Source organism: Antrostomus carolinensis, unplaced genomic scaffold, assembly GCF_000700745.2.
Source record: "Antrostomus carolinensis isolate BGI_N321 unplaced genomic scaffold, ASM70074v2 scaffold20537, whole genome shotgun sequence".
Classification (NCBI taxonomy): domain Eukaryota; kingdom Metazoa; phylum Chordata; class Aves; order Caprimulgiformes; family Caprimulgidae; genus Antrostomus; species Antrostomus carolinensis.
This window is the reverse complement of record NW_010326950.1, coordinates 28,578-42,997: the sequence shown is the minus strand read 5'-3', so window position 1 is coordinate 42,997 and position 14,420 is coordinate 28,578. Positions and strand designations below refer to the sequence as shown.

Genomic DNA, 14,420 nt, shown 5'->3' with positions numbered 1-14,420 from the left:
GGGCGGGGAGGGGGCTCTGCTGGATTCCCCTTCTCAGTGGGGAGGGAGAGTCGGAGGCTGGAGGTGGAGGTGGGTGCCCTGCGCACCCTGTGGCATCTGCTTGTCCCGGCTCTGGGTGACAGTGGACTGATTGAACTTTTGGTCTGAACAACTGTGGTTATTCTTGCGTCAATCCTCAAGTTTCCTAGATAGCCAGTAAAGGTGAGCACCTCACTGGGAATCTTTCTTTTTCTCTATTAAAAAAAAATAAATTAAAATAAATCCCGAGATTTCTATCCCATTATTAAATTTCTGCCAAAGAAATTAGTCTGTTCTAAAGTTCTGGGCAGAGGGAATGACAGGAAAACAAATTGGCCATAATCATTTAGGGAAAAAAAGTATTATGAGATCTCTCACAAAACGGCAGAGAAATAAGAACTCTGAAAAAATTGAAGGAGCTAATGGATAGAAAATACTTCCTTTGCCTTTAGGGCTTTGTATGACAAAAGGGGTTGGCATCTGTTTTTGGTTTGTTTTGTTCTTTTTTCCCCCCTGTGATTTTACCAGATTGATTCTTCAGTTGCTACAATTTTAGAAGAAATTTCCATTTTACGTTTGTCTCAGTATGTCTTGGCTCTACCTGCCTTCTCCATTCAGTAAAGTGTAACATGTCATGTAATGCATTTTTGTCAAAGATAAAACTCTGGGCAAAAGCTCAGCATACCTTTGTCAGAACTCTTGACGTCAGATTTTTCTAGGAAGTACAGAAGCTTTTCCTGGAGTCAGTGGTCTTTTTGGGTTGGTCTTCCGATTCTGTTGTGCCTTTGATTTAGGACAAACATATATCCTAACTATATGTAGAGGACAAAATATTCCAGTGATTCTAAATATGGTGCAGTTAAGTGAGTCCTTTTACTGTTGAGTTGCTGAATTGTGTTTATTCTAAGCTTTTTTCTTTGTTTAATTTTAGAATCATCCAGGATGTGTTCACTAACAGAAAAGGACAGACCAGTTGTTCAGCTGTTACTGAACACTGGCACTTGCCCACGATGTATTTTGAGGTTCTGCTGTGTGGGATCACAGACACTTTATAGACGTCCATACAAGGTTTGTTCTTTGTATTCATAATTAGAATGTGTGAATATATGAATGCAGTGTTCTTTGTGCTACCTTGGAGGAGAAGGATGTTGTATTCTTGGGCTCTTTGCCTGAGAGGAAAACGCTTTGCAAAATGAGTTATGAAAAATGACCTGCTGCTACACTGTGCAATTTTGAAAAATTACAAGAGTGGTAGAATATAACAATTGTTGTGAGTTAGATGTTAAGTTTGACTGTTAAAGTTGCTATGTATTCCCTGAAAACACCAGAAAACGGCATGTTAGCTTCTGCACAACCTGGCCCTATCACTTTTGAAGCAGAGCAGCCATGACTGTTCCCTCTGTCCTTTTTTCTTTGATATAATAAGTAGGAGAAGGGTGAGCAGTGCAGCTAGTGCAGAGGAGGAACCATCTATGCTCCAGACTTTTTTGCCTCATACTTATTCTTTCAGTAGAATTGGCAGGGGGATGTAACTGAAGAATTGTGGAGCACAGGTTAAGGAAAAAATCTTCCTTTTTCAATAAAGCACAGAGTTATTAGGCACCCTTTTTAACTGACCTTAGTGCCCAAATTCAGCATTCTTCAATTTTTTCCTAGCTGTGCACAATCATTCTTGCCTTTGTTCTTGTATTAGATACTCCTCTACTTGGTTTTGGCTGTTTGCTCCTCCTCCACATTGGTTCTCTTGAGACCTGTCTCATTGTGTATAGAGAGGTCTCAAATAAAACGTCCCAAATAAACATCTCCATTCACCTAGTCGAATCCCTTGACTTTATACTTACATCTTCTGGTGTCTGTCTTGATTGTTTCACCGTTGTTCAAGTTCAGACTCTCCAGAATTCATCTTTCACGTCTTTCTTCCTTATCCTTTCCCATTTTCTATCAATCATTTGAGGAGTGTTCATTCTGTGTGCCATTTTTTATTCTTTTGCATCTCTACCTAATTCTCCTCTGAGCTGCAACAACACAGTAACTGCTGTCTTTGTTACTGAACACCTTTTAATAAATCTTTCTGACTGAACTATGTCTTGCCTCTATCTGTCATCCTTCCTAAAATTTAGAGACACGCAGGTAATTCTTCTCTCTCCTCACCAGCACATGCTTTAATTTTTGTAGGCTTCTCTCTTTATACAAAGTTCTTCCTCCTATTCAATTTCACCCTCACCTGTATCTGCTTCCCTTTTCTTCTCATACTATACTAGCCAACTCTCTTCCTAGTAATCTGGGCTAATGGAGTTGGAGGAATTAAATTCTGACATAATACAAATGACAAAAAGGCATTAAATATGTATTTTCATTGAATAGCGATGGGGCTAAAGATAAATGCATTTCTGCAGGTCAGGTCTGTAAAATGTTTTCGCTCTTCTTGTATGAGAAGGAAGTATTCAGCAAAATTCAATTTCTCTGGATAACATTTTGAGAGAAATACAGCTTAGAGCTTTTTTTATTGTGTAGATGTCTTCTGGTATAAATTCCAAGTTATTAATTACATACACTAAGGCTAAACTGGAGTGGTTGGTGGTTAGTACTGCCTTTTAGAATTGCATTTGTAAATGCTTGTTACAGCATTAGAGAAAAGAGGAAAAAACAACAACAGTATGATTCCTCTGTTTGTGTTAGGATTTGATGAAGGATTTAAAAGAATTTCTGAAAAATAATCAAGAAAAAGAAGTTACAGTTTGTTTTGACGTAGTTGATCCGCCTTGTAAGAGAATGAGACTTGAACACGCAGAAGAAGGGCCTGATGATGTGAACCACAATGGAGCACTCCAGCAGATTCCTTCAGTTAATGATGAAAATACCGCAATGGAAAACTCGGCTGTGAAGGTTTGCAATGTGTGTTTGGGAATTCTTCAGGAGTTCTGTGAGGCTGACTTTGTTAAAAAGGTAAATAACCAATACTTAACCTTTATGTGTACTTTTATTGGAGCTCCTGTATGTTGGGGTCTAGAGTATAGACCTGGTGATTAAAAAACCACCCTGCCGTTAAACAATTGAAAGATACTGGAAAACAAATGGAAACGTTTACCTGTTTTGAATATTTGAAGTGTAGATGGCGCCATTCAACTACGTACTGCTCCTTGTCAGTGTTTGTGTTCCTCCTGTGCAGCTGGCAAAGAACATTTCTTGGTGGGACCATATTTTACCCAAGCCTTGGCATAACATAACTTTTTTTAAAAAATATCAGTGCAGGTGCAATGGGATGAGTGCTAGGAGCACATTTTCCTAAGAAAAGGACTCAGATATGTACTTATATGAATTTAGGAGATAACCTGAGGTCTAGCTGCTTAGCTTACAAGGAAAACCTCACTGTAAATGGCAACTTTATTTTTGCTGTATGAAGGCAAAATGAAGCAGCATCAAATGCTGTGCTCTTCAGCTTAACTACATGTTCCTAATATAGCATGAGTCTGTCTTTAATGTGTACTACTATTTAGAAAGCCACAGAGAAAGAAAATGTTTTGGTGATACAACAGACTGTAGATAATGGAGAAAATATGAGTTAGGAGAGAATCTGGGCATAATGAGTGTTGCAAACATCATATCTGAGCAATAAAATTGCTTATGTGACAAACTGAAATATCAGCTAGAAAAGTCACACTTGAGTTTGGGATGTTTTAGCAAGTTTTAATAGAAAAATAATTCAACTTAATAGCATGAATATACCTAAAAATGGGACTAAACAGAAAGCATGGTATATAGTTTCTATTGCCGCAGTGCACAATGTTTCTTTTTTGTTTCCATTGACAAAGTATATATATTTTAACTGAATCTACTTTTAAGACTTGTTTCAGAGTTGCTCTCTTGAGTAGCAATGGAAAATCTGACAGCATTTGTTAAGGCACCACAAAAACTGATTATTTTATAAGAAAATTTCATTATCTGAGATGTTGATTTCACCTTGAAAGCTCAGAGTTAGTCTTTGTTAACATTTACTGAAATAATTGACATTTTGGACTACTTCTCCATTTGTGTTTAAGCTTACTTCCCGTAGCGACATCTAGCCATCAGCGCTTGCTACCATACTTCAAAATGTTTGATGCATGCTGGGGTTCTTACTTTATTTCCAGTGAGAAGCATAATTTTTTAATGATGAACAGTGATTATGGATTAATACTGTGGATACCTGTTTGCTCCTGTCTTATCTCAGGACCTTAAACATTTTTATTGTCATAGAATGGTATCAGTGCCATGAAGAAAACATTTTGAGTCAGCTGTTCTAGCCTTTGGTCACTGTGGTGTAATTTGTTGTGCTAAGATTTCAGTATACAATTTGTTTCAACCTTAAAATGGTGAGTTTGGTTGTTTCATAATGCCACAGCAATAAGGATACAGTTTATTAGTATCTTCTTTTTTTTAACAAAACTAAAAAGCTTGTATTTCAATATGTTGTTAGGGATTACTCTGGTTTGTATGTTCAGCATCTATCTGAATGTGTATTAACATGGATTTACAGTGATTACACTAGAATAAAGAATATCCTAAAAGATTATCAACTCAGTTCCATTGCTGTGGTTTAATATTAAAATCCTTCTCTTGCAGGTGTGCCAAAAGGTTAATATTGCTGACTACCAGTTCACCAGTTTTGTATTTTCTGTGTCACTACCCCCACAGCTTTCTGTTAGGGAGGTAAGTGTTTACAGATATTTCTTTGTAACTTAAATGCATGTTAAAGAAAGTAACTGTGGAATGTACGAGCTGGAGGTGGTTTGATTTTTAATTGCTACTGTTTAAAAAAAAAAAGAAAAGCACATGCTAGAAGTGAAGTCTGCTTTCCCCTTCCTTTTTGCTGAGTATTGTTTTAATAAATAAAGTGTCTGAGTCACTTCTGTTTTCAGTTAGCCCAGGAGTTACTTTACATCTGAAAATCTAAAAGGAGTTTCTTTAAGCTCTTGGTGTATTGTTCCCTTTGGTACAGATGCCAGCTCTGCTTTGTGGATTTTCTCGGAGAAGGAACTGCACAGCTGGTGCCTTTCCTGAAATAAATTATAATTGGTAGTGCAAAATACAAATGAAGGAATTTGAAGATGAACTCTTTAACTGTTCAGCATTTTAAATTATGTGATAGTACACATTTTAATAGTCACCTGTCAGGCATTGTTGAAAGTCTGGATTTGTAAAACTACAGTTTATAGCAGTTGTAAAACTACTGATTTAGATGGCAATTTTAATCAAACTTAATTTTTTTACATTTCAGTCATTTAGTTACAGAGGATAATGATAACATGGAGAAATATATAACCCTGGTATATTTTTTTTTTTAATTGAAGGAGAATACTAAGCAATTTTTTCTTGGTTGTGAGGTGTTGTACAGTGTTTCACTGCTTTCTGATATAAAGTGATGCAGAATTCTAAGGTGCAGCATGTCAATCTTTACCATAGATGCGTGCTGTGGTAAGATGGAGTAGAAGCTTCAGTGAACATGGCAGGAAGAAGTGTAGGTCTTCTTGGATTTATATGTAAACCTGTGGTGACGTCTGTTCTCATCCCACACAGTTTCATTGTTAAATAATTTACTACACTTACAGTGTTGATTTGTACTGTTAGTTCTGGCATCTCATGCAAATACCAGTGTAATAGCTGTGTTGTGATAACTTATATTCTACTTCTAAGTCTTCTTGAACATAACATTTTCTACTTCCCATGTGAAATTAAGCACAGTTGGTGTGTTTGCTTTAGCTGCTGCTGTGTCTGGTAAAATAATACCAGAACAAATTGCTTTGTACTTTCTAGCTGGATGAACTGCCCTTATTCTCATTTGATTTTGTGGTCATCCAAAAAATGAGGTATGTCAAAAACCCACTGTCAGGCTAGGTGAGTATATGGATGCGTGCCTGTGTGCCTGTGAGGCTCTGTAAAACTCCAAATGTAGGTCAAACTTACTCCAACTTCATGCCTGGTGTAAGCTTAGTTGTTTAAAAAAAGAGTAGCCTTAATATTTTTAGGGTACTGTTGATCAGGTCTTTTCCATTTCCATTCTACCTATGCTAGTCATTACTTAGACTATCCTTACTATATGCACTATAGCCTCAGTGAGCAAAACACAGTGATGCACAGAATCTTTTGGCTACAGTCCCAACTGCAATTCCCATGTTATCAAGTTCTTAATACATTTCCATTATGCATCTTTAGCTGGACAGCTATAGTTTATCTAGCTTAAAAATAACGTCCTTTCCACTGCCCCTGCCCCCCTGGCATAGCTATATAAAGATGGAAGCAAAGAGAGAAAAAATTGATGCTGCTGTTCTTCCTCACCCTTCTTGTGGGTCTTTGCCAGAATGCCTCGGTAGAGGGTGTTATTGCATTGCAGTTCTAGCTCAGTGATGTTCTCACCCTAAACAAGTAGGGCAAGTGTTTCTGTCTGCTTTTGAGGCAGCCTTGGCTGTAAATGGAATTAAAAAATAATAGTTTGCTTCAGAGAGTTCCTCTTGCTGAGTGCAATGTTGATGATACACTGAGACTGTGTGGACTGGGAAAACTGACTTGGCAAATGCAGTTGGTAGAAACTCAGATTTAGTACTTTAGAATAACTGTCTTTTCAGTGCAATAAATTGTTAGTTTGATAAAAGGGATGAGATGTAATTTTTAACTTGTCCATCTGCTTCATTCAGGGTATCTTGTCTTTATGTTCAAGCAAACAAACAATACTACAGTGCTTGGTAGAACTAAGGGAATAAAAATTGTGGTCTGAGTCCAGAAATGAATAGGTGGAGTAAGATGAGTAAGTAGGAAGCTCCAAAATCAGATCTGTTCTTTTTGGAAACAGTTTTGATTCATCTGGGAGCAGGTCTGCATTGGGAAGTTCCTGCTGTCCCTTCTATTCCATCCCTTCAGTCTTGCCAAATGCTAAACCAGCTGTTTGTTGTAGCTGTGCTCTGACTGAAGGGGTGAAAGTGGGTGATGGTGGAGAAAGAACCTCTTTATAATCATGGGGGTTTATTTACCATCTATCCATTTATCACTTTAAAAAAATAGTTGTTAAAAAATAGTTGTTGTTTTACAATTACAGAACAGCAGCAAGTAATATAATATCTCCAAATACCTCCAATATCTCAAAGCGCTTTGTGTTGGAAAGAAATCTTTTGTTAAATTCTGCTTTTAATTCTTTGAACCTCACTGTACAAGAACATGGGTAATTTTATCATAAAAAGACACCCCAAAGACAGCCTTTTTCCCATTGACCTTTTATATGACACACAGATTTTCTCTGACTTCTTTTTAACAAAAAATTAGAAAGTGCCTTTTAATATTACCTTCAACTAATTTAGTTATGACAGTTGTCACCCTGCCAAGTCTAAAAATGTACGATAGGAGCTGAAGAAGAGTGGGACATAAAATTTACATTTGCATAGTATTTGTATCTGTAATGTAAAGAAGCTGTCACCTCTTTCCACAAGTAGGATATTTGATTAAAATAAATCATAAATACAAGAGTCCCAAGTTTATGTCAGACAACTATATTAGAATATGAAGTGAGTCATGCCCTTCAAAAGGGTGACTGTTAGCTGTGTCTGTAGTCTCAGTTGTGATCCATCATCCTGGTACTTGCTACAAGGACATCGATGCAAATAGCATCTGTAGTCATTACTCCCTGTAGGACTGTGTATACCTCATCATGGAATTCCCCATCTCGAAGCTCTTTTCTAATACAGTGAAACAATGCTGTGGCTGGGATTGCACATGGTATTTCAACTGTTGCCACTGTGATCCCTCAGATAGCATTAGAATAATATCCTGCGGCTTGTAATCAATATAGTGCCTGAGCTAGTGTATTTCAGGAATATATTTGCTGTTAAGCATTGCCCTGCAGGCTTGAGCTCTGTAATGAGCATTTTTCATTTTCAAACCACTTCACAAACATAAAGTAATTATGAACTAGAGGGATCTGATCCCCTGCTTCACATACAGCTGGGAGAGAGTAGAGGGGTTTAGCTGGCTTGGTGGTTGAATGTGATTTGGAATTTGGGATCTTTTGGCTTCTCTGCTCACAAGTACCCTAATCTATTTTTTCCTTTTAATTGAAGGGGAAAAGTAATTTCTTTAATTCTCTTTCAGTTTTAAAGTCAAGAGAGAAGAGATGGAATTTGAACCTGTGGTCCCATTTTAGCATAGCTACTTGCATGCAGAAGTTTTCTCTATTTTGTAATTGTACCCCAGTAAAACAGGGGAAAGGAGTGAGATTAGCCACCCAACTGAGTACCAAAATCTACATGTGCTTTAAATCAAGGTATATGAGATTTTTATACTTTGGCATTTGTCAAATGCAGATTTCTAGACCCAGTTCTATGGTTGTCATATTCTCTAGTTCAGAGTTATGTTCAAGGAATTTCAATTGGAAACTATTTTTATTTATGATTTTATCTGGGTTATTATGCAAACAAGATTACAATATACTTCATGATGTTTTGTGAAGTAGTCTTACTCATACTGTCTACATATGCAGGATAATGAATCACAATGAATTTGAGTAAACAGTGTTCCATCAATACAACCATATTTATTTTGTTCAGTAGCATGCAGTTTTGTGTATCTAACAAAGTTTGTGTCCTCTCTCTGCCATCCCTTTCCCTTTTTTTCCTTAATATTTCTAGCATTGTTTTTAGGATTCCCTCATTCTTGCTAGATGTACTGAAAGAAGGATAATAGACATATTTTTGATTGAGTTCCTCTATTAGCATGTAAAAGAGATCTATGATGTGGTTCCTTCTGATATCAGTGAAAAGGTGATGTGATCCTGGCTCTGCTCTTTTAAGTTTGATACATGTTTTCAAACGTCTTTATTAGAATTATTTCCTTGACAATAGACAGTAATTCTTTTGACAGGGTTTGAGGGGAGTTATTCTTCAAACACGATATATGAAGAATGAAAGACAGGGAAGAGATTTAAAATTCTGAAGAATTTAAATCAGTGGTGTTCACTGCTTTTGAGATACCAGCTCTTTTGAACATGACGTATGTATACATGGTTGTACGACAAGCGTGTGGAGTCACCTTTCTCTGACACTTTAATAGTAGTCTGCAGTCCACAGATTGAAAACTACTGATTTTTATTTTTTTCATTGTAGTTGTTTCAAGTGAAACAACTTGATTTTTGGAATTCATCTTCAGTGAGGATGGTGAGACTAGGTGTCCAGACTATGTATTGACAGTACCAGTTTTATTAGTTAAGTGGCATCCTGGCATTCTTAATGTATTTTGTTGTTGTTCTTGTTAGTAGAGGAAGAACTGAGAATGTTATTGTGTTGTTGCTTGGTTGTAGGAAGTTTTGAGGGGAGTTTCTCTCTTCTCATAAGTTGCTTTTGCACCAATAGGCATTCTGTTCAAATGGAAACATTGTATGGGTCTTCTGAATACCTGTGTCCAACATCACTGGTTTTTCCACTTAATTAAAGAACTAATAGAAAGGCCATTTGAGGTCAAAGTTTAAATTCTGGTTAACTGTAATGCACTTCAGTTTAGTAAGGTGTGTTTTCATTGTGGTGCAGAGAATGGCACTCACTCTTGGCCCACGTAGAGGCAAAATTTAAAGCCCAAAGCGCTGAACAATTACAACACTGAAGTAAGATATCATTTTGTAGAAATAATATGTCAGTACAAAGAGAAGTGAGTGAGATTGCAAAGAGATGCACCTCTAAAATGTTTGGCTCCCCAGAGCAGAGTTTGGGAAAGATATGCTTTTGGAAGCTTTTGGCATAAGCAATATTGTTTGGAAGTTTTCAATTTCTTGATTGTTTTTAAATTTGTTCAAGTCTGTTAGTGTTGCGCTGATTTAATGGCTGTTGCTCCTTTGTGCTTACTTTTGGATTTTTCTATTGTCCTTTCATACCACTAGTAATTTTAATTCTGCTTTTCACAGAATCACAGAATGTTAGGGATTGGAAGGGACCTCGAAAGATCATCTAGTCCAGCAGGAACCTAAATGAGATCACACAGGAAGGCGTCCAGGCGGGTTTTGAATGTCTCCAGAGAAGGAGACTCCACACCCTCCCTGGGCAGCCTGTTCCAGTGCTCCATCACCCTCACTGTAAAGAAGTTCCTTTGTTTTGACCTTTGTTATAACCATTGTTAATTCTTATACTGCTAAATTCCATTTGTTGGCTGGGACACCTAAATGATGGTCCGTGGTCTTCTTTCCCGGGCAGTGTCACATCTAAGGGGCCTGCTATATTATGTTTCTTTACATATATAAGGCTGCTAGAGGAGAGGAGTAGAGTTTGGGGAAGTATTTACAATGTGTGGATGGAGGGCAACCAAGCATTAGAGCAGGTTGTCCAGAGAGGTGGTGCAGTCTCCATTACTGGACATTTTCAAGAACTCAATGGATAGAGCCCTGAGCAACCTTATAGCACAAGGTTGGCTAGAGACATTACTGGACATTTTCAAGAACTCAATGGATAGAGCCCTGAGCGACCTTGCCTGATTTCATAGCTGATCCTGCTATAAGCACAACGTTGGCTAGAGGTATGCTGAGGTCCCTGAATTATCCTATGATCAAACATGTAAAGCAGATATTACTTCTTGGAACCTCCGCTCAAGGAAGTGTATCAGGAGCTGCAGAAGGTGGCATTCACAGGTGAGCTGCACAAAGGAAGAGCAGGGCAATTGTGAAACAAAGAAGGAGAATTCAAGGTTGAATCTGCCGATGATTCTCAGATCACATCTTCCAGCCATTCCTGTGTGTGCTGTGTCATAAATAACTGTTAGTGAACTGAAGCGTTTGTACCAAAAGCTCCCTCTGATTTCTAGAATTATTGCTTCTGTTCCTCAGCTTTCTCATATTCAGCCTATGTCTCCTAAAATAAGTGGTGTGCTTTAAATAAGGGGGTAATCCCCAGGGAAAGGGTTTGTGATCGCTGGAAGACCAAGTATGTCTTTTATTTCCTGTTTTTTTAATAGATGATATCTGAATTTGATTTTTTTTTAAATTTATAAGTCAAATCAGTTTTCATATACCATCCATTTAGACACTTTTTTTTTTTTTCATTTCTCTGTATGGTAGATAACCATTAGTTGCACTTGACTTAGGCTGTCAGAGTCTTTTTCTAGTTATAGTGTTAATAGCAAGTTTCAAAGTGTGTTTAATGCAGCCTGATCTTTTTTTTTTTAAAGCCTGGTAGGATTTGAGGAGAATTGCAAAGTTATGTCTTATAAATAAAAACAACCAGTTCTATCTACTTCTAAAGCAAAAGCTAAATTAAAATCCTAATGCTTCCTTTTTGTCCTGAATTTTTAAAACATTTTTTCCTTCAGCTAACAGTCTCTCAAATGGTTGGGAGTTTTGAGCCTTAATTTCACTTGTTTTTTTTTTCTCTCTTCTTTCTGGGCATGACTGGTGACCTATAGTGTGCTGCTTGGCTGCTGGTAAACCAGGAAATAGGGTGAGTAATTTCTTTTGGCAACCCTCATACCACTTCTTTTAGAGAGTTTTCCTGATTTAGAGAAAGGAAAGATACCCTTAGTATAACTTTTTTCCAGCATAGTAGAAATAAGAAACCACTTAATGTAGTGGATCTGCTGAGACATGTGTGTTAAGAGAAAATTTTAACCAAGCAGTTAATGCTATATTTTTGAGGTCAAGACAGTTGCTTTCATATAAAGGTACTTCTGCTAACACTTGTGGAATATATAGGCTCACTTTCTATGTCCTTGGCCAAGATTTTAACTTACTTTGTACTTTCAAAACAAATCATAAGGATATTCATAATTGGGATGTGCTGTCATTTTTAATTTTTTTTTTTCATTGTCCATAGCTTTTGCTGTATGTCTGACAAGAACTCTTATGTAGACACCATTTGTCTATATAAATGTTGAGCAGGCAAGAAGTTGATTTTATAGTCTTGTTATGATACTATTGTCCAGTTTACTTGATGCTTACAAAGGATAAGGTGGCAGCTGATTTGGTTTTTTGATTGTTTGTTTTTTTCACCTGGTTTGACCTCAATTTAAACGCTTGATTCTTTGTCTACTCTGGGACACTCCCATTCCTGGCTGAATGACAACATGTTAGAGCTGTTTTGGATGGATAAATTGTCTTTGTGGGCAAGAGGAAAGAAATCCACTTGTCTCAAAGTAATTTGAGGATACTGAACTAGTCTTTGGTGGCAGCCATCTTGGCTAGAAGTACCATTTCAAGAAAGCTAGACTAAAAGGTGATGAATCACTTCCTACATGGAGACTAATTTAAAAGCAATTATTCACTAAATTGCTTGAGAGAAGATGAGATCCTGTAGGGCAAATATTGGCCACATAACCTACCACTGGTGCCATTTGTATAGGAAGACATGTGCTTTGCTTTGTAAGTTCCCAAACAAGTGGTTTGAAATTATATGCTGGTATCCTTACAGGCATCTGCTCCTTTTAATTTCTCTCTTCATAGGCAAAGACATAGGTGTCGAGACCTGGTCTTGTACCTACAGAGGTAGTTGAGCCTGTCCCAGGAACGTCAACTGGCGTTGTCATCTGGGCTTTTCCTTTTAGGAGTTTGTACCCACTGGAGTTCATACTCTCCTTTAATGAAGGACTAGATCGCCCTTTTAACAATAAAAAGAAGTCTAACGATTTTTATTTTTTTAAACAAAGGATTTTTGTGCATATTGCTTTATCAGCTCTTCTCCAGGTAGACTCTGGGACTTTTGCAACTGTTGATCTATCATGAAGCTATGGCATGAGTTTCCTCAGTGCATGTTCTTTTACACAGAAAAAAAAAAATAATTTTTTTTAAATATTAGTGAAAAAAACACTGGCAAATAGAAAAAAGGCAAAGTGATACTATTTAGGCTGGAGCTCCGTAGCAAGTAGCACAGGTGCTGCCTGTATCCCGATACTCAGTTTGCTTAAGCTGAACTAGATGTTGATTTACCATGAGAAAGGTCTTGCCTCTTCTGTCTTTCTTGTGTTGACATCAGTGCTTATGTGACCACTGGGAGAGCTGGTCATCTCACTGATCTGGCTGAAAAACAAAACTTTTTTTTTGGTGGATTAGGGTTGGCTTTAAATGGGATCAATGGACTGGTATTACTTACCATGCTGTGTAGTGGCAGCATGCAAGCGCTGGCAGGAATGAATGGCCAAAGGCAGGGAGGAGGCAACATAGTCCCCAGTTGGCTTGAGCTCACTGTAGCTCCAGTAGCTACACCTTTAGCTACTCCCTGCTCAACTCTTCTGTGTTTATTGGGAATCATCTTACCTGGAATCCTGCTCTGGCCTTAATGTTTCCTCAACACTTTGTTAATTCAACACAAAGATTCAGTGCCATTATAGGAGGTCTTGGAACAGCCTTTTATTCTTTCATGCTGTGGTCTGTATGCTTAGTACTTCTGTTCTTTTTTTATTTCTGTATTGCTTGTTTACCTGGGACTAGTTACTTAAGTTTGTCTTGAAATATTGTATGTCATGTATCTATCTTTGACAGACCCTTGTGCAAGTTACTATTTCTTTGTGTATATGATTCAGAAAACTGGGCCTTTCCTTGGCAAAGGATGACGTTGTTCAGCTGAAAGAAGCTTATAAGTGGATTATTCATCCCCAGTTGTCAGAAGAGTTGGGTGTTCTTTTTTTCCTGCTGATGGAAAGGTGACGTATAAATAAGAAAACACTTTTTTTTCTCTCTCTTTTTTTTTTCTTATGTGTTTGTGTGTAAATACATATATTTATACACTTATATATATGAGGGGAAAAAATAAAAATAGATACTTTTTTCCCCTCATTAACAGATAAACAAGTTGCACTGTTCTTATATTCACTGGAGGGGAAAACAGGGGGGAAGTTCTTTTAACTAGACTTCTCCAAAACTCAATACTGAGGGATCCAGTCTTCATTTTTGTACACATAGATCATTGCATCTTCTGAAACCATTGCCATGTTTTCCTAAATCTCTTGTTCTTGGGCTGCCATCCTCCTTTTAACAATGAGACTTGAAAAAGTCTGAAAACTGAAAAGTTTTCTCATTTTCCAGGATCTCTCTTTTCCAGAGGGTAAGGAATACTCGCACATTCCTTCTTTGCCCTCCTATTACTGCCAATGCTGTTACTGCTCTGTGAGATAAATTGTTCAGGTTGTTAGCATGTTAAATTCTATGGATAAAATATATTTCTGAAATGTATTGAAAGATGAAAGACTGGTCCTTGTTCACTTTAATGAATGCTAGAGATAAGCATGTTGGAACCTGCAGTACTTGTAAGTAGGCAATAGAAATGTTTTTTCAAACCTTGTTTTCAAATTTTAGATTCTGACTAACATTTGTAAAATGATTCTCGAATGCATTGACTGAACATGACATTCAGATGTTGACAGACAAATTCAGAAACACCATCACCTTGAATGTAAAATTTCTGCAATCATGG

The 14,420-nt window shown here is 37.3% G+C and overlaps 1 protein-coding gene across 1 annotated transcript in view; it reads left to right on the top strand.

Annotated features, from left to right (window-relative positions):
• The first annotated feature begins 960 nt into the window (after positions 1 to 960).
• The window catches only part of PUS10 (pseudouridine synthase 10), a 30,611-nt gene continuing 17,151 nt past the window's right edge, over positions 961 to 14,420 (top strand). The window contains 6 exon segments of the mRNA XM_010171769.1: positions 961 to 1,086; positions 2,698 to 2,964; positions 4,621 to 4,707; positions 11,422 to 11,456; positions 13,531 to 13,633; positions 13,636 to 13,650. Coding sequence (XP_010170071.1) covers positions 961 to 1,086; positions 2,698 to 2,964; positions 4,621 to 4,707; positions 11,422 to 11,456; positions 13,531 to 13,633; positions 13,636 to 13,650 — 633 coding nt within the window.